The sequence below is a fragment of the Eumetopias jubatus genome, unplaced genomic scaffold, assembly GCF_037043125.1.
Source record: "Eumetopias jubatus isolate StellerSeaLion01/CBP00866 unplaced genomic scaffold, mEumJub1_p1.0 scaffold_10, whole genome shotgun sequence".
Classification (NCBI taxonomy): domain Eukaryota; kingdom Metazoa; phylum Chordata; class Mammalia; order Carnivora; family Otariidae; genus Eumetopias; species Eumetopias jubatus.
Window position 1 is genome coordinate 50740097 of NW_028274816.1, and position 19219 is coordinate 50759315.

General features: G+C 53.5%; 2 protein-coding genes across 4 annotated transcripts; both read right to left on the reverse strand.

The window, feature by feature from the left end:
* Positions 1-823: 823 nt before the first annotated feature.
* Positions 824-9646, reverse strand: LGALS4 (galectin 4). 3 transcript variants are annotated; one of them, XM_088027592.1, is made up of 11 exons: positions 9562-9646; positions 9154-9234; positions 8193-8327; positions 7799-7887; positions 5731-5829; positions 3770-3904; positions 2219-2245; positions 1840-1869; positions 1461-1549; positions 1149-1314; positions 824-1064 (listed from the first exon to the last, which is right to left on the reverse strand). In XM_088027592.1, exons 1-11 carry the CDS (start codon positions 9605-9607, stop codon positions 918-920), a joined length of 1044 nt encoding a protein of 347 aa, XP_087883718.1. In that variant the 5' UTR covers positions 9608-9646; the 3' UTR covers positions 824-917. The 3 variants fall into 3 exon arrangements, with proteins under 3 accessions (XP_087883718.1, XP_027946464.1, XP_027946465.1); XM_028090663.2 differs by lacking the exon at positions 9562-9646 and having other exon boundaries at positions 9154-9497; XM_028090664.2 differs by lacking the exons at positions 9154-9234; positions 9562-9646 and having other exon boundaries at positions 5731-5935; positions 8193-8321.
* On the reverse strand, positions 9603-17813 carry ECH1 (enoyl-CoA hydratase 1). Its single transcript, XM_028090662.2, has 10 exons — positions 17725-17813; positions 17113-17320; positions 16881-16969; positions 11776-11900; positions 11638-11686; positions 11387-11451; positions 10667-10737; positions 10507-10578; positions 10080-10230; positions 9603-9897 (listed from the first exon to the last, which is right to left on the reverse strand). The coding sequence occupies exons 1-10, from the start codon at positions 17774-17776 to the stop codon at positions 9793-9795; spliced, it is 987 nt and encodes a 328-aa protein (XP_027946463.1). The 5' UTR covers positions 17777-17813; the 3' UTR covers positions 9603-9792.
* Positions 17814-19219: the final 1406 nt, after the last annotated feature.

Here is a 19219-nt window from a genome sequence, read left to right on the forward strand (position 1 = left end):
GATGTGACGGAAGGCAGAGAATTGCATGGACAAATGGAGGGATGAAGAGATGAATGCATGAGTTGGGTATAAGGATGGCTGAATGGATAGACGGATGGATGAGTAAATAAATCAATGGTTAGAAATTTGAATGGATGGATGGTCAGATGGATGGTTGAAGGGTTGGCTGGCGAATGAGTGCACAAATAGTTGGATAGGTGGAGAGCGAGATGGACAGGTGAGTGGATGAATGGTTGGATTTTTTTTTTTTTTATGTTTTAGATTTAAAAAATTTTTTTAAGTAATCTCTACACCCAACGTGGGGCTCAAACTCACAACTCTGAGATCAAGGGTTGCTTGCTTCACCAACCAAGCCAGCCAGGTGCCCGTGGTTGGATGTTTAGATGGATGGATGAACATATGCTCGGATGGATATTTGGAGAGATTGATGGATGTTGAGATGGATGAATGGAGAGGCAGATGCATGGACGGGTGGAAAAACAGGCTGTATAGCGATTAAGTATGTAGCCAGACCACCTTGATTTGAATCCTCGTTCTGCCATTGATGGGCTGTGTGACCTTGGGCAATTTGCTTTATTTTAATTTGCCTGTTTCCTCATCTTTTCCAGAGGGAAGATAATAATAGTTCCCACCTCCTGGTCTTTTTGTGAGGACTGAACAAGCTGATACACATAAATCCCAAGATCTGTGTCTGGGATATTCCTGGATTTATTGTGATGGGAGGATGGATGGACAGTTGACTGGATGGTTGAATGGACAGTGTATGATTGAATCAAGGAAGGAAGGAACCGGTGAGGGAGGTGAACGGAGTCACGGACACTCATGAGACACCCACAGGCATTTTATTAGGGGCTTAGAAGGGAGTCCTGTGGGACCTTTCCCTCTGTATTCCCAAGAGTTGTGGCCCTGGGAATAGATCAGACTTGGACATAGGACAAGGTGATATCACCCTGGATCTCCAGCACGTCCACATTCTGGAAGGCCGAAAGGCGATGGGGATAGTCGAAGAGGTGCTGGCTGTTGGCGTACACCTTGAAACGATCTATGCCACAGCGAATGGACAGCTGCAGAGAGAGGGCAGGCTTGAGGCCAGGGCCGGGACAGAGGCTTTGGAGGGAAGGGGGGTGGGAAGGGGACCCCAGACTCACATCAAAGAATTGCCCAGGACCAAATGGGTTGTAGGAGATCTTCCTGTCCTCGGACCCCCATGAACCATTCAGATAGCTGTTCCGAATCACGAGACCCTCGGTCAGACGAGGGTTAATGTGCAGAGCCAGGTCCCCTGAGGACCCCACCATGAAGTTGATGACAAAGCTGAAGGCAGAGAGGGACAGAGGTGGGAGTCAGATGGGGGGTCAGTGCCTGGTTCTCCAAGGGAGAAGGGGATTGGGGCCCAGACCCCCGGGGGGTCTGAGGGAGGAAGGGGGCTGAGGATTCCCACCTCAGTCTAGATTGTGTACCTCTTGCCCATGGCGGGTATGGAGCCCTTGATTATGATGGTTCTTCGGGCTGTAAGACCTCCTTGCAAACTCTTCCTAAATGGCACAGGCTGTAGGAAGAGAACATGAGGTCCTATTATCTCTCAGGTCACCAGAAGCCAGGCAGGGACAAATTTTCAGAGAGGGGTGCCCACTCCTAGGAAATGTCCCCAACCCCCATCCCCTCCCCGCTCCGGCCACCAACTCCAGCCTCTCCCCACCTCCCAACCCAACACCCTCTGCCCACTCTATTTCCCACCCTCTCAGGGCCCCAGTGGTCAGGGCCCCCTCCCCACCATCAGTTCCTGCTTCCCCACAAACTGCCTGCCACAGAGCCCTAAACTCCCACAGGACACTTTACCGGGTTGAAGATTGGGGGTCCCTCCATGGTCTGTGAAGTGAGGAAGGAGAGATATTAGCCTATAACATTCCACAAATATTTACGGCACACTGACTACATGTAGGCACATCTCTGGGCGCTGGATGGGTATGACTCGGGGGCCCGACCTCCTTGGCCCCTGCACTTCTCTCCCCCCTCCCCCCCCACCAAATGGCCCCACAACCCTCCCACTTCACAGGCAGCTGACTTGGCTATTGGTGGGTGTGTCCAGGACCCGACAGATGGATCGAAGGCAGAGATGGTGAGGGGGGCTGGGGGTCTTTCGGCTGCCCCAAGACCTCCTCATGCCACCAAACCCCCACCACGAGGAGAAACCCACCGCCCCTCAGCAGGTACTTACTGGGTACACTGGAGTTCCCGGGGATGTCTGTGGACACAAAGAGAATGTGTGAAGGCAGGCAGGCAATGAGGGAGACCCCAAATTAGGGCTTGGAGGGTGTCAAGGATGCGTGCCCAGGGCAGCCCCACCACTCCCGTCCAAAGGAACTCGGGGGTCAAAGAGTGGCACCTGGTGGCTTATGAGCGGAGAAGAACTTGCCATGTTTAGGAAGTTGCCATGAACTCCAGTGAGCAGAGTGACACTCCACCCCTTTAGGGCAGGCCTGGTAAATTCTATTTACCTCCCTCATCCTGCTCCCGCCTGTCTGGGAGCCCTCATCCGCCCCCTCCTCCCCCTCAACCTGGCAGCTTCCATAACACGGATACTCCCCAGAACATCCTCCCAGCCCACACCACAGATGCCCCTGCTCACCTCACCCCGTCAGGATTTGGCCCTCACTCTTGGTGCCCAGCACTGGGGCAGGGAGCAGCCGTGCCTTTCCCCTGCCGGCCTCAGGCTCGCTCAAGTCTGCGTGTGTCTCTGTTCCTGTCTCTCAGTCTCTGTCTCTCCCTGTCTTTGTTCTGTTTTCTCTTGTCTGCACTTTCTCACAGGTGCGGGCTTGGAAGGCCTCCCCCGCCCCCGTAAGTTATATCCATTTGTTCTCTCGGTTCCCTCCTCTTCCCAGCGATCTCCTTGACTTCCATTTTAAGCCAGCGATTCTGAAGGCCCTTCCAAAATAGCCTTATTGTCGTTTTTCTTGTTCAAGTGCATGGATGAAGTACCATGGTCAAATGAACATCCACAGGCCCGTGGCTCCTCGCGGATGAAGACATTCCATTCTTGCTGGTCCCTCATCTGGGCACAGACCCCCGCCTGCCACTCACCAGCTCCATGACCTCGGGCAAGTTACTTAAGCTCTCTGCGCCTCAGTTCCCACATCTGTCCCAATGGGCCCGAGGATCATCGAGCGTGGGGGTCGGGGGGGCCTTACGGGTTGGGGAGTGTAGCGCCCGGCGGGAGGCTAGGGCTGCTGTGGCTGTTTTGGTGGCTGTTTGTTCACCGTGGCCCTGGGAGTGGGGTTTCTAGGTCGCCGGGGGCATGTCTGCTCCCAGCCATTTCCAGGGGAGTGTGGGCCGGTCCCCAGGCTCGCCCACAATTGTTGTTGTGCGCTTTTCTCTGGACAGCGCTTCCCACGGGTGTGGGCGGCATCTCGTTGTGATTCGAAGTGACTTTCTTGGTGACTAGCCATGTTAGGCAGTTGCTCGTGAACTTGCCTGTGGTTCCTGTGGCTTTTGTCCCTTCTTATCTTGGCTTCCTGACTCAGCTTACGGCTTTCCTCCTCCTCCTCCAGGAAGCCCTTCCCTTGGCCTCCCCAAACCTCGGGTCTGTCTCCCATCCCTGCCCTGACCGCTTGCAGCCAACACCATCTGGTGAAACGTCTTCCCAGTGGACGGGGTCGGTTGCCTCTGGGTCTGCGGCCCCTGGCACAGAGCAGGTGCTTGGGACACAGATGAATGTGGGCCTGGATTAAGGAAGGAAGCAGGGCGCATAAGAGAGGGAGACACCACACACCTGGCCTGGGCGCGGGTTGCCACCGATGAAGTTGATTGATTGAAGCTCCACGTCCCCATCCACTTGCAGGTGAGTGACCATCTGTAGGGGCAGCCGGTGCCCGAACTCGTAGAAGGGATTTCCATTTACCACCACCTGGGGGGCAGGGGTAAGGCCAGAGTCAGCACCCAGGACCTTGGGAAGGCAGACACAGGAAGTAGGGAGCAACGATCATTTTAACTTGGACTGCAGTCTTGGAGGGGAGCTGGATAGCCACAGAATGGGGAATCTTGGAGTCCACAGGTCAGAGGTCAAGCCAGGGTCAAAAGTCAGCTCACAGACTGGCAGATGGAAGAGAACAGAGAATTTAGTCAGGATAGCGATCCAGAGAGGATCCAGTCCGAGTCCTGGTTTTGGCACCAAATGAGTTGGGCCTGAGTCTAGCTCTGATGTGTGGGCTGTCTGACCTTAGGGATGACGTGTGGGCTGTCTGACCTCAGGGAAGTCACTTTCCCTCCCTGAGCCTCTGTTTCCCTATCTGTAAAATGGAGGCTGGCTCTGGGATTGTTGGGAACATTAAAACCCAGCCAGGCATGTCAAAGGTGTTCTGGAAATCCTCTGTAGAGCCTTGCCTAATTATCTTTTTTCTTTTTTAAGATTTCATTTATTTATTTGAGAGAAATAGAGAGAGAAAGCATGCGCAGGGGCAGAGGAGATGGAGAAGAAGACTCCCCGCTGAGCAGGGAGCCCGACGCGGGGCTCAATCCCAGGACCCCGGGATCATGACCTGAGCCAAAGGCAGACGCTTAACCGACTGAGCCACCCAGGCGCCCCTCAGCTCAGGTCTCGATCTCAGGGTTGTGAGTTCAAGCCCTGCTCTGGGATCCATGCAGTAAAATAAAATAAATAAATAATAATAATAAAATAAAGACACAGGAAGAGATCCAGGCCAAGAGAAGTCAGGATAAAGGCCACCCCTGGGGATAAGGAGACTGGAAGAGACATGAAGGGTTTCTGGGGCTGGAGGGCTTGTTTCTGGACCTAGGTGCTGGTTCCACAGGTGTGTGTTCTCTCCATGGAGAACCAGTGAGCTGGGTACACATGACCCACACTCTTCAATAACCCATTAAAAAAAAATGCTTGCATAATAGTAATCAATCACAACGTGTGGGCCTTATCCGCGCCTGGTTCCAAGTGTAGAAACGTTAAGGTGTTTATGAGGTGGTCGGAACTCTGACTGGATGTGGGGGCGCTGAGGAAGAACGGTCAGTGTTTTCCGTGGGCCAGTGGCATCATGTGCTCCCGAAACTCGAGATATTTCTGAATAACACGATATCTGGGATCAGTGCTTACATCCTATGCAAGGGGAAGGGTGAGGGCAAAGGGACCCAGAGCTGGCCAAGGAGACCAGGGGGTGGCTGTGCCCTCTCTTCCTTCTGTGTGTGTTCAGAGTTCACCAGAAGAAATAGCAAAAATAGGGTGCCTGGGTGGTTCAGATCATGATCCCAGCCAGGGTCCCGGGATCTAGCTCCCCCCGTCTGGCTCCTTGCTCATCGGGGAGCCTGCTTCTCCCGCTCGCTCTGCCCTTCCCCCACTGCTCACGCGCGCGCGCGCGCGTGTGTGTGTGTGTGTGTGTGCGCTCGCTCTCTCTCTCTCCCAAATAAATAAATAAAACCTTTAAAAAAATAGCAAAAATATGCATTTTGCAAGAACACGGAGGAACAAGGTGAGACACATGAAACATTAGAAAGCTATCCCCCGTGGAGGAATAGGAATGAGAAACAAGAGGAAAAAGAATGTTTTTTAGGAGAAAAATGTTTTACTAGGAAGGAAGGAAGGAAGGAAAAGAGAAAAGTGAGGTAGGAAGGGTGGTGGGGAGAGGGAAGGCGGAGGAGGGAGGAGGGGCCAGGAGGAAGGGCAGGGACAGATGGAAGACAGGGAGGGGGGAGGGAGGAGGGGAGGCCCCGCCCCCGAGTTCAGACCTTGTAGTGCTCCGCCTGGACCATGAACACCAGCTCGAAGGCCGCGCCCTTGCGGAAGGGCATGCTCCGCTTCTTCTCCTCGCTGCCCCACTTGCCGCCCTGTTGCGAGTTGAAGACCACCTTGTCCCAGCCATCAAAGCGGGGATTGAAGTGGAAGGCAATGTCCGCTCCACAATGCTGCCCCGCCACGAAGTTCACGGAGAACCTGGCGGGACAGGAAGGGCTGTTCCCCCTGGCCCCACCTGCCCGAGCATGGGGCCCTCCTCCGGGAAGCCCTCCCTGACCTACCCTGTTCCAAGGTCCTGGAACACGTCCCTGAACTGGGCGGGAGGGGGTTGGGGGACGAAGACAAAATGGGACAACACACTTGGCCACTGTTGCCACTAGAGAGGAGGGGGTGGGCAGTGCCCCTGAAGTTCAGGAGGCAGATTCCCTCGGCAATGCATTCCCTCTCTCCCTTTCCTTACCAGGCCACCGCACCGCCCCCGCCCCCAGCCTCTCCCAACTTGGCAACTGGGACTCCTGCATTTCCTCCTTCACCATGGGCCAGACACTGTCCTAGGAACCCTACATATATCCGTTAAGGTCTCTCTGCTGCCACCCTGACCCCCCAGGCCACTCCCCACCTGCAGCCAGGGGGACCCAATGAACAGCCAAGTCAGAGCACCACCCACACCTCCCCTCATGCCAGCATCCCTGAAGTTATTCTAACTGGGCAAACACACACCTGCCTCAGGGCCTTTGTACGGCTGTTCTTGCTGCTGGTCTCTACTCCCAGGCTCCCTCCCCCCCTCCTTTGAGTCTTTGCGGAAGTGTTCCCTTCCCAGAGAGGCCTTCCCCGGCTACCCTATTTAAAGGGACAATGCCACGCCCCTCTCCCCCCCCCCACATCCATTCCCCATCTCCTCTCCCTGTTTATTTGTCTCCATAGCACTTAGCACCACTGGACCCTGCACATTTGATTTTTATCTTTCTTCTCTCCTACTAGGATGTCAGCTCCATGTGAGCAGAGATCTTGGTCCTGGGGACTGCTCTGTCCCCAGTGGCTAGGCACATAGTGAGCATTCAGTGAGCAAAAAAAAAAAAAAAAAAAAAAAACCACGATGAATAAAGAAACAACAGTGCCAGGGTGCTGGGTGGCTCAGTCGTTAAGCATCTGCCTTCGGCTCAGGTCATGATCCCAGGGTCCTGGGATCGAGCCCTGCATCGGGCTCCGGGCTCAGCAGGGAATCTGCTTCTCCCTCTGCCCCTCCCCCTGCTTGTGCTCTATCTTTCTCTCTCAAATAAATAAAATCTTTTTTTTAAACCTTTTTTTAAAAAAAAGATTTTATTTATTTATTTGACAGAGAGAAACGGAACGCAAGCAGGGAGAGTGGGAGAGGGAGAAGCGGGCTTCCCGCCGAGCAAGGAGCCCGATGTGGGGCTCGATCCCAGGGCCCCGGGACCATGACCTGAGCCGAAGGCAGACGCTTAACGACTGAGCCACCCAGGCGCCCCTCAAATAAATAAAATCTTAAAAAAAAGAAAGAAAGAAAGAAAAAGAAACAAAACAAAAACCCCCAACGGTGCCTTGAGGTCAGTTCAATTGTCATCACCATCTTAAGGCCATAAAAAAATGCTAAGACTTATTTTAATGCTTCCTTTCCAGTTCTCCATGTTTTATACATGGAATCCTCAAAGCAATCCCATCTTACAGATGGGAAAAGAAAGCACAGAGAGGTTTCCCAGTCACACAGTTGGGCAGTCACAGAGCTGGCCGGCTCTGAGCCTGTGGTCTGAATTCTTGTTATCACACCCAGCAGTTCCAATCCGACATCCCAACTCCTGGGCTGCCTCTGGTGGTGAGCCTCCCTCACTGCCCTTCCCCCCCAGCCCCCAGACTCCCCGTTCCTGTCACCATGCCCTGGACGTCCCAGGCTCGGGCTGGTCTTTGGCTATTGGGTACCGTGGCCCAGAGTCACCTTCCCAAGCACGGTGGAGGAAGGGGAGAAGGCCTCCTGCATTAGGGATGGTAGCCCCTCTTTGTGGCACCGCCCCAGCCTCACCTGGCAGCGGGGGAGTACCTTACCTCTTCATGTGCTCGCTGGCCACTCCTTGGATGTACACAGACATTCCCACACTGAGACCACCCGGGATGGGCTGGTTGTAGGGCAGAGTCTGTGGAAGGGGACTGGTAAGCCTTTCCCCCTCACCGAGAAGCCCCCCACTCTCATTCGCAAGGGAGAGGACACCAGGGGTGAGGGGTCAGCGTGAAGGGGAAGAGGGCCAAGAGTCAGGGATGGACATAAGTAGCCCGAGGGTCAGGGTAGGAGCAAATCAAGCTTCAGGGCTGAATCAGACTCCAGGGTGGGGTGGGCACCTCCAAAGATCACCCTCCAAGGGGTGAGAGTAAACTGGTGTGTGGGGGGGTCAGGGTGGCGCTAAGCTGGGACCCGTGGTTAGGTCCTGGGTCGCCGTCTTACCGGATTGTAAGTGGGCTGGTAGCCAGGTGCAGGGATATAGGCCATCTTGAGAGGCTGGGCTGGTGGCTTGTCCAGTGAGAAGAGATGCAAAGCAGGCAATGATGGCGGGCGGCAGGTGGTGGGTGGCTCTTATACCTGAGGAAAAGGGAGTGGCTGGCTAGGCAGGGTCCGTGGGCTTCCTCTTCTGGGTATCCCAGGCTCACATCTTTTTCTAGGGCACCCCCTTGTGTCCCTTCTCTTGCTAGCCTCACTGGTCACCAGCCAGAACCCAGATCAGCTGGGCTAGGCCGGGGGTTGGGGTGAGGGGGGGGACACACCCAGATCAGGCCGGAGCGGGGGGCCGGGGGGGGGATACTTTAGGCCCTTCTGCAAAGAGGAAGTGCTAATGAACTTTGGGCCTGCCAGGGCCTTATCAGAGCCCATAAAAGCCTGCCCAGACCTTCGTTAGCAGAGGGAGGTGAAGACCAGGAGGGCTGGGCAGGGCAAGGCTGCAGGAGTGGCCCATGACAGATGGGCCACGGAAGGAAGTGAAAGCAGGGAGGAACGGGGTGCTCTGGACACCCCTAGGAACTAGGAAAGGACCTACATTTATTGCATGCCCACTACGTGCCCGACCCATGTACATTTGACTGTAGCTATGGTTTCAGTCATGATTTCTGGAGCCAGAGGTTCTGGGTTCAAATCTTGCCTCAGCCCCTTCCTGGCTGTTTTGTCTTGGCTCAGTGCCTTAACCTCAATTTCCCCATTTGCCCGTCTGTAAGATGGGGATTTTAATAGTATAAACCTCATAGAAGCCTGGAAAGGAATCACTAAGATAATAAATGCTCAGAACAGGACTTGGAGTAGAGAGGGCACTAAATTCATCCTTGGCCTCTTGCACTCATTCCAAATATAAACCCAGGAGGTTGGGATTATATGTGGACATGAAAACGTGAAGTTCAAAGAAAAGAGACAGGGGTACCTGGCTGGCTCCGTTGGTACAGCATGTGACCCCTTAACCTCAGGGTGGTGAGTTCAAGCCCCACCTTGAGGCTGAAGCCTACTTAAAATAAAAAATAAAATAAAATGAAGCAGTTGGCCCAAGATTGGGTAGCAATGGAACTCGAGCCAGACTGGGGCAGTGGGTGCCTGGCAGAGTGAACCGCCCTCAAGTCTGGAGCGGGCAGGGAGACCATCTGGAGCTTTCCAGCCCAGAGGAAGCCACATGACTTTTGCTTGCTCAAGCCCGCCAGACATTTTATGGGCCCTGGCCCGCCCACCGCCAGCTCTGAATGGGCAGCGCCTGCTGGCTTCCGTTCCCATTGGTCAAATCTCCATCCCCAACCTTCTGCACAGCAGGCAGTCCTGGGAGCCCCCAGGGATGTCGTACCTCCTTTCAGCCTCTCCTTTCTTTCCAATAAAGACACCAGGTGCATTAAGTTGCTTTATTGTTTGGGTGAAGATAAGGCCCTGAGCATGAGGAAGTCACGGTTATAAGGTTAGAAACGGGGGAGACCAAGGGAAAAAGCACCAGGTGACCATCTTTACTAATTCTCCTTCTCTATGGATGAGGAAATGGGCATGAGGTGGGGCAAGGCCAGGCCCTGGGCCTCAGCAGCTCTCAGAGCTTGGAGAAGGTGACGTTCTTCAGTTCCTGCTTGTCCATGGCAGCCTGGACAGACTTCACGATGTCCTGGGTTTGCAGCATGCTCATGTTCCAGGTGGCCTGGACAAAGAGGGTGGAGTGTAATGGCAGGGGCGGGGAAAGATTGGAGTTGGGCCAATGAAAAACAGGGAAGAGACAGCAGCGCACCAATCAGAGGACAAGGCCTGCAGAGGGTTGCTGGGCCCTGACTGGCCGCTCTGGGACCAGAGAAGGGCTGTGATTGGCTGGCCGCAGAGCCTTACCATGTAGTTGAGGCCCTCAGCCACCGAATGGTTGCGGGAGTAAACCAGGTTGATCTTGGTGCTCTGCACTGCCACGGGGCTCTTGGTGGAAATCTCGGCCGCCAGGGTGAAGGCTGCATCAAGCGTGCCCACCTTGTCTGGGAACACCCGGCTGCGGATGAAAGGAACCAGTCACTGGGGAGGGCGGGGAGGCGGCAGTCTGCGAGGGAGTCTCGCCCACGGAGGAGTAAGTGGCCAATCACAGTAGAAAGCAGAAAACCGCCCAGTGAAATGAACCAATCAGAGCAGGGCACTGGACTGCAGCCTGAAGAACTGACCACCCAGAGAAAGTAAGTACCCCCGTAATGCCGCGAGGATACACCCGGACCCAAAGGGCTCTGCCCAGGTTGCCCCTGAGCTCTTAACCCGCACAGGCCGCGGCTCCTACCTGACCAGCCCACTGCTCAGGGCCTCATCAGCCATCATTTTGCGGGAAGTGAAGGCCAGCTCGTTGACCAGGCTGCAAGAGGGCAGGGCGGATCAGGGGATTGCAGTCATCCTGGGCCCAGCAGATGCCCTGCGGTCCCCTCTCGGGCTCCTCCACCCACCTCTGGTTTCCGATAACTTTGGGCAGTCGCTGCAGCGTTCCCACATCAGCCGCCAAACCTACGTCCACCTCCTGGGAGGAGCCATCATGTCAGTACTTGGTTCCTTCAACCTAGAACACAGCTCACCTCCCAATTCCTCTGCCTTCCCAACTCGTCGAGGTTGGTCACATCTATCCGCAGAGGGAAGCCCTCGAACCCTGCCCATCTGACCCCCTCACTGCCACGGGGCTCTTGGTGGAAATCGCCGCCGCCAGTGGAAGGCAATGTCCGCTCCACAGTGCTGCCCCAATGGAGGGGCAATCCAAACCCCACATGGATTGCAATGGCCTATCCTTGACTTCCCTCATGGCCAAAGTGTTACTTTTTTTTTTTTTTTAAGATTTATTTATTTATTTGAGAGAGAAAGAGAGCAGGGGGAAGGGCAGAGGGAGAGGGAAAATCCCCAGCAGACTCCCCGCTGACCTCGGAGCCCAATGCGTGGAGCTCAATCTCATGACCCTGAGCCGAAATCAAGAGTTGGATGCTTAACCAACCGAGCCCCTCAGGGGCCCCCGAAGTGTTACTTTTTCAGGTTCAGTTCTGACTAACTCTTCCACGAAGCCCTCCCTTCTCACTTTCACCCTCACCCCCTTAACCTGCTCTGTTGCCGCTCTGCCCCTGCCCTGCCACGTGTCGCCCACCTCTAAGCAGGATCCGAGGAAGCAGCTCAAGATGGCTCACCTTCACCTGGAAGAAAGCATCCTGGGCACAGTACCGGATGTCACAAGCAGTGATGAGGTCCACGCCTGCAAGGGGGAGGCCGGGGCATCAAACTACCACAAGGACCGGCCCCTCCTCCCAGGTGATGGGGTTGCGCCTCTGGGCAGGGTTTAACTAGCAACTGATCTGAGGCTGGAGGTCACTGGTTGAGGGAGGGAGGCAGCAGCAGCTACAGTGCGTGCCCGGATGGGTGGTGGGTAGCTCAGACTCACCCCCACCAATGCAGGCCCCATGGATGGCGGCGATCACCGGCTTCGGACACTGCAAGGGAACAGGAAGGGTGGGGTCAGGGTTGGTCCAGGAGGGATGGACAGGGTGTGGGGAGGTGCCCCGCCAACCCCCCAAAGAACCTTCTCGATGACGCTGAAGGTCTCTTGGTATCTGCTGATGAGGCTACGGAGGTACCAGCTGATGCGGGCCACATCATCTCCACGGGGCTGAAGGATTTCTGAAGCGATCTCCGTAAGGTCAACACCTGGTGGGGCGGCATGAGGAGGCTCATGTAGCTGCCCAGGCACCCCCTTCCCCTATACCCCCCGCCACTGCCCCAACTAGAGGTCAGAACTCAGACTTAGCAGATTCAAACCCCCAAACCACCACAGTGGAAAAGCTGCTCATGCAAGATCTAGCGAGGGATTGCATATGGGGTGTGAAATAAATAAAAGCTAACATTTATAGGGTCATTACTCACTTTATCCTCACAATAAGCCTATGAGGTGGGTCCTCTTACTATCTCCATTTTACTGGGGGGTAAACTGAGGCACGTGACGTTTAAGTCACTTGCCCAAGGTCACACCAGCTTGTGAGTAGTGGCACTGGGATTTTAAGCCCACACCCATGCACTGGCTCCAGAGGTCATGCTTTTCACCATCATGCCAGGTGGTAGAAGAGACAAGGGTTTTGGCCTGAGTCAATGGTGGTAACATTTCCTCAGGAAGACTCGAGATGAAGCAATTTCTGTGGGCTCCAGCTGCAAGACGATCCCAAATCTAACCTTTCCTCCACTAATCACTCTCCCGGACGCCGCACTCTGGCTAAAACAGTTTACCCTGGTCTCCCTGCTCCCAGCCCTGCCCTGGCCGTTCCCCACACGTGGCCAAACGAACTCATGAGCACGTCAGGGCCTCCTCTCCCCTCCCACCTCACTTATTTGGAAGACAATACAAGGTATGTGCCAAGACCTCACCAGCCCTCCGGAACTCCATTTCCAGCCTGTTCCTTTGGGCACACAGGCCTCCAACAGCTGTATCAACACCACCACACAGTCCCTTCCTAGGGCCTTGTTTTTCTACCTACAACAGTCCCTCCTTCAGTGATGGTCAGAAGACTGATTCCAGGGGCGCCTGGGGGGCTCAGTCAGTTAAGGTCTGCCTTCGGCTCAGGTCATGATCCTGGGGTCCTGGGATCAAGCCCTGCATCGGGCTCCCTGCTCAGCGGGGAGTCTGCTTCTCCCTCTCCCTCTGCCCCTCCCCACCTGCTTGTGTTCACTCTCTCTGTCAAATAAAATCTTAAAAAAAAAAAAAAGAAAGAAAGACTGGCTCCATCTTTCCGTTCAGGCCACAGATCAAAGGTCACCTCCTCTAAGAGCCCCATCACCCTCTACCTCCCTCTCTGTCTTACCTCAGTCCCTGCCCTCTCCTTATCACATAATTGTGTGCTTATCTCGTTTAGTGCCTGTCTCCCCCTCTAGGACGTGAGCTCCAGGAGTGGAGTTTCTTTCTGTCCACTACTGCATTCCCAGTGCCTCAACAGACCCTAGTATGCAGCAGGTGCTCAATAAGTGGACAATACAGACAACACTGAGCTGCCCTTCAATGGGAAGACTGATGAATAAGTAAATACATTTTGTCTGGTGGTGACAAGGGCTGAAAGAAAATTACAGCAGGGACATGGAATGGAGTGTGTTAGGGTGTGTGCGTGCAGTGAGGGCTGTTGCGATATTAAATGGGGTGGTCAGGGGGCGCCTGGGTGGCTCAGTCAGTTAAACAACTGACTCCTGGTTTTAGCTCAGGTCATGATCTCAGGGCCATGAGATTCAGCCCTGCGTTGGGCTGGGTGCTGAGAGTGGAATCTGCTTGGGACTCTCTCTCCCTCTGCCCCTCCCTCTTGCTCTCTCTCTAAAATAAAGAAATAAATCTTAAAAAAAAAAATTAAATGGGGTGGTCAGGGACCCTCTCACTGAAAAAGTGACTTTTTTTAGAGAGAGTGCTTGCACGAGCAGGGGTGGGGGGTGGGATGGGGGAGGTGGAGGGGCAGAGGGAGAGGGAGAGAATCTTAAGCAGGCTCCATACTTAGCAGGAGCCATCTCACAACCCTGAGATCATGACCTGAGACAAATTAGAGTGGGATGCTTAACCAACTGAGCCACTCAGGCGCTCCTGAAAAAGTGACTTTTGTGTGAAGATCTGAAGAAGACGAGGGAGGGAGCTATAGGGATGCCTGAGATCAGAGAGCTCCAAATGTCAGGAAGAGCCGGTGCAAAGGCCCTGTGGTAGGAATGCCCCTGATCTGTGTGAGGAACATGGAGGACGCGGGGATCTAAGGTGACAGGGCAGACTGTGCGGGCCTCACGGGCCAGGGGGCAGACTTTGGCTTTTAGTCTGAGGGAGACCTTGCTATGAGGCGGTTCTGAGCAGAATCATCCCTCACTTTCTTCCTTCTGGGGTTAATCATTCTCATCCTTTTGCCTCTGAACAATGCTATCAGACAAACCTGAAAAACCATTCCCACATTTGGCCACACCCCCGGCCCTCTGGGGCTCCGCCGCCTCCGCAGCTTGTTTAAATGAGAGAGACCGGAGGATTTTTGACTCAAGGTAGAGCTGAATTTCTGCGAGGTAAATATCTATCGGTAAGACAGGACTCCCCTGTGTGACCTTGGCCGGGCGACTTCATCCTCTGGGCCTTTGGTTTCTTCTCCGGAAAGTGAGGGTAAGACCCTCCCTAGAGCTGATGGAGATGCAAGGATGGGAGGAGACAGAAGCCCAGAGGCCCTTCACCCGACTATTCAGCCTGCCAGCACGTCTGCAAAGCCTGTGTGACTCAATGGAACCCACGTGGGCTCCCAGAACAAGCCCAGCTTGGCACTTTGCGACACCTCCTTTCACTGGCTTTTCTGGTTTACCTACCCCACGTGGCCCTGTACACACCGTTTTGCAACCCCTTGAGATAAAGGACCAGACCGTGGTCCAAGGTGTCCTCTCTCCCAGATAAGAATTGCTCACTGCAGGGCGCCTGGGTGGCTCAGTAGGTTAAGCTTCTGTGTTTGGCTCAGGTTACGATCCCAGAGTCCTGGGATCGAGTCCTGTGTCTGGCTCCCTGCTCAGCGGGGAGCCAGCTTCTCCCTCTGCCTCTCACCCCTGCTTGTGCGCTTTCTCTCCCTCTCTCTCTCTCTCAAAAAAAACAAACAAACAAAAAAAAACTGCTCACTACAGATAAGGCCCCCATCTGTCTCCCCTGGGAACCTCTAAATGCTCCAGATCTCATTCATAATCCTAGCTCCATTATTCATTATTCAAAATAATATCGGATACATCAACAAAAGTCCTACACGTTTTAGGGGCACCTGGGGGGCTCAGTCGGTCAAGCATCTGACTTTTTTTTTTAAGATTTATTTATTTGAGAGAGAGAAAGTAAGCAGGGAAAGGGGCGGAGGGAGAGGGACAAGCAGACTCCGCACTGAGCACGGAGCCCAGTGTGGGGCTCGATCCCAGTACCCCGGGATATTGACTTGAGCCGAAACCAAGAGTCAGATGCTCAATCGACTGAGCCACCCAGGGGCCCCAGCATCTGACTCTTGATTTCAGCTCAGGTCATGCTCTCAGGATCATGAGATCAAGCCCCGCATTGGGCTCCGTGCTCTGTGGGGACTCTCTCTGTTCCACAGCCCCACCTCTCCTGCCCTCACACACGCGCTCTTGCGCTCTCAAAAAAAAAATAATAATAATAATAATAATAATCCCAGCTCTGCCATTTCCCATCTGTGGGAACTGGGCAAGTTTCTTCCTCTCTCTGGGCCTCCGTTTCTTCACACATAAAATGGGGGATGATAATTGCACCTGTCCGGAAGGGTTCCAGGGAGAATTAATGAATATGTGTACAGTGTCCAGACACCCTGCAGATAGTAAGTAAGTGTGGGCACTTCCCTCTTTTTTTTTCCTTTCTTCTTAATTAGTGGTTCCATTCTATCGGTGGAACTACTAATTACATTTTCTTCTTTCTGGCCTTGAGAGTCTTGCTACTGAAAATGGGACCAGACAGCTACGGACAGCCGCGAGCTGGAAGGTGAGGGCCCCAGGCCTGGCGCCACCACCGATGAAGCCCCATCTTTCACTTCTCAGGCATGAGCTCCATGAGGACAAGGGCCAAGAACCAGGGCCTCCCTGCCTGTTTCTAGGTCCCTGACACCCAGGAAGGGCTTAGCACTGGAGTGTTTGTTGTACGAACGAACAAAATCAACAAAAGGAGACCGGAGAGAGGGGTAGAAAGTAAACAAGGGACACGTAAAAAAGTTAACAGGGGGGCACCTGGGTGGCTCAGTCAGTTAAGCGTCTGCCTTCGGCTCAGGTCATGATCCCGGGGTCCTGCGATCGAGCCCCACATGGGACTCCCTGCTCAGCAGGGAGCCTGCTTTTCCCTCTGACCCTCCCCCCTCTCATGCTCTCTCTGTAATAAATAAATAAAATCTTTAAAAAAAAAAAAGAAAAAGAGGGCGCCTGCGTGGCTCAGTTGGTTGGGTGACTGCCTTTGGCTCAGGTCATGATCCTGGAGTCCCGGGATCGAGTCCCACATTGGGCTCCCTGCTCAGCAGGGAGTCTGCTTCTCCCTCTCACCCTCCCCCCTCTCCTGCTCTCTATCTCATTCCCTCTCTCAAATAAATAAATAAAATCTTAAAAAAAAAATTTAGACAAAGTCCATCATCCTGTCATGTTCTGTTGGACTCATTTTGGCATTTGAGTGTTTTTGTTTTTTAAACCTTTTTTTTAAAGATTTTATTTATTTATTGGACAGAGACAGCGAGAGAGGGAACACAAGTAGGGGGAGTGGGAGAGGGAGAAGCAGGCTTCCCGCCGAGCAGGGAGCCAGATGCTTAATGACTGAGCCACCCAAGTGCCCCTTGAATGTTTTAAATTAAAAAAAAAAAGGGCACCTGGGTGGCTCAGTCGTTGGGGGTCTGCCTTCGGCTCGGGTCATGATCCCAGGGTCCTGGGATCGAGCCCCGCCTGCACTGGGCTCCCTGCTCCGCGGGAAGCCCGCTTCTCCCTCTCCCACTCCCCCTGCTTGTGTTCCCTCTCTCGCTGTGTCCTATCAAATAAATAAAGTATTTTTTAAAAAATTAAAAAAAAAGATAAAAGTGGAAGTTAGGAGCTGGTTGAAACCCTAATGAAGAAGAAGCCTTGCTCTATTGCCAGGAGCAGGGGAGACTGGAAGGGGTGGGGGTGGAGAGTACCCGGTACCTGCAGTGAACAATTTTCCTGCACCAGAGATCACCACAGCCCGACAGTCAGGGTCTTGTGCTATCTTGTTGAAGCACTCCACCATCTCTCTGGGAGGGACAAGGAGAGAAAGGCTGTGCCTTGGAAGGGTACCCCTGCGCTCATGTCACCTGTCCCCCACATCCCACCCCTGCCCACGCCCTCAGCCGCTGCCTCCTCCTGCAGGCAGGCCTCCATGATCTGCAGGCCCTACCTCCAGAAGGCTCTGTTCATGGCATTCCTCTTCTCAGGCCGGTTTAGCTGCACATGCAGGATGTGTTTCTGAGGAACTGTCACCTGAAGGGACTCATAGCTATGGTCTGGCGTTTCTCTGGGGGCTGCTGTGGAAGCCTCATCTTGAGCAGTGGAGCTCATGGGGCAAAGGCTAAGGCTGAGACCCTGGGGCGTGGGAGCCATCACTCCTGGGGAGACAAAGGAAAGAAGAGCCTTTGATGACCCCAGGTTGGGGACACAGTGCCTTCAAGAGCAGAAGGCACACATTTCATCTCAGTGATGTTAGACTGGGGAACACAGGTCCCTAAGAAACCTCAGTTTAGGGGGATACAAACTTTCAGATTAGGAGTGCACTTATCAGTGGCCTCAGTGTGAGGCCTCCTTCAGACCCTTGATCATGGGACTGACTCCACATTGGGAACACTAAGCTGTCGGCGACCCAATTGTAAGACAAAGGCTTAAAGAAGTAGGGAGCTCTTTGGTTGGGAGCATATGCACCCCTGTGTTTAAGGTGCTCAGACCGGGACCCCACCCTACGGAGGCTATGACAGCACGCCAGAGCAACGGGCTTCCAGGGGTCGAGGTGACTCACGCCGTATCAGCAGGTTCCGGAGACTGCGAGAAGCCGCCAATGTTGCCGCCATCGCAAACTAGTAGGTAGGAAGACTGACTAACCCAACAGACAGGAAGAAGCTAAGGGGGCGGGCACGACGCCACCATGTTTGGCGAGGGCACCGACGCCGCAGTTCGATAGCGGTGACGCCCGTCTTCCCGCCATCTTTACTAAGGGCAACCGGAAATAGGCTTCTTGCTTCGCCGACAGCCCCCTTAGCAACGGGCCCTTTGCCCCAGTAGGAACCTGGCCCATTATTGCTGCTGGACATTTCATCACAGCGCTGTTTTATAATGGTGGAAATATTGGAGACAGCTGAAATGTTCAAGGACATAATGGCAGAATAACTGCAGCCCCGCAGTTTTGTCATCATGCACTTGTACCCTGTTAACTGAAAAGAAAAAAATTGTCTAGTACTGAGCTTATCCCTGTAAGGGAATGAAAATATAGACGAGCCAACATTGCGCGCTCTCTGTGTAATCTGTCTGAACTCTCACACCACCTAAGAGGTTGCACTATTTTTTGATTGTACACAGAGGAAACTGGTGCTTGGGGGAGGGAAAGTCACTGGCTCAAGGTTATCTGGGCTTCGGCATCTTAGGAGTGCCGAAGAGGGGATTTGTGTGGCTCTGAAGATAATGTTTTTTGTTTTTTGTTTTTTAAGATTTTATTTATTTGAAAGAGAGACATAGCGAGAGAGGGAACATGAGCAGGGAGAGTGGGAGAGGGAGAAGCAGCCTTCCCGCCGAGCAGGGAGCCCAATGTGGGGCTCCATTCCAGGACCCTGGGATCGTGATCTGAGCCGAAGGCAGACCCTTAACGACTGAGCTACCCCGGTGCCCCTGAAGATCATGTTCTTAAAATAATTTCTTTAAAAAACAAAACCACTTTGGAAAAAGCCAGCTAACCCAAGAACATCAAAAGTGCCATAAACTTGCTGAAGTATGCTCTTTAGGGAGATGTGCACCAAGGTGAACAGAGGCCTCCAGGCAAATGGGATTATAGGAAATACCTTACCTTCTTAGTGTGTCATAGGCGGGTAAGCTCTTTTGGAAAACAGACCCAGTAAGTTCCATCAACAGAGAACTGTTTATAGTTATCTGTACAATGGGAAGCTCTAAAGCCACTGTGCAGACGCCAACATGAGGAACAATTTTACATTTCTTTAGGATTTTTTAAAAGTAATCTCTACACCCAACATGGGGTGCAACTCACAATCCCGAGATCAAAAGTCACACGCTCCACCAATTGAGCCAGCTAGGCGCCCAAAGAGAATTTAAGGATGTACATTTAGCATGATCGGTTGGTGTAAAAAAGATGGTTATATATGGCCCTCTGTGCATAGAATACAGTACATACATAGAGGATCTCTGGAAGGAGATTCAAAACTGCTAAGGGACGACAACTGGGTGTTGGGAAGCAAAATGAGAACATTTTCTTACGCCCAAGATTGGCTTGAAAACAAATGATGGAG

Coding starts and splice junctions, on each gene's coding strand:
- LGALS4 (XM_088027592.1), bottom strand. CDS start 9,607: ATGCACCTGGTGTCTTTATTGGAAAGAAAGGAGAGGCTGAAAGGAG. Junction 5,830..7,798: donor GCCAGCGAGCACATGAAGAG/GTAAGGTACTCC, acceptor AACTCGCAACAG/GGCGGCAAGTGGGGCAGCGA. Junction 1,315..1,460: donor ATACCCGCCATGGGCAAGAG/GTACACAATCTA, acceptor CTCTGCCTTCAG/CTTTGTCATCAACTTCATGG.
- ECH1 (XM_028090662.2), bottom strand. CDS start 17,776: ATGGCGGCAACATTGGCGGCTTCTCGCAGTCTCCGGAACCTGCTGATA. Junction 16,970..17,112: donor ATGAACAGAGCCTTCTGGAG/GTAGGGCCTGCA, acceptor TGTCCCTCCCAG/AGAGATGGTGGAGTGCTTCA. Junction 10,579..10,666: donor AAAGTTATCGGAAACCAGAG/GTGGGTGGAGGA, acceptor GCCCTCTTGCAG/CCTGGTCAACGAGCTGGCCT.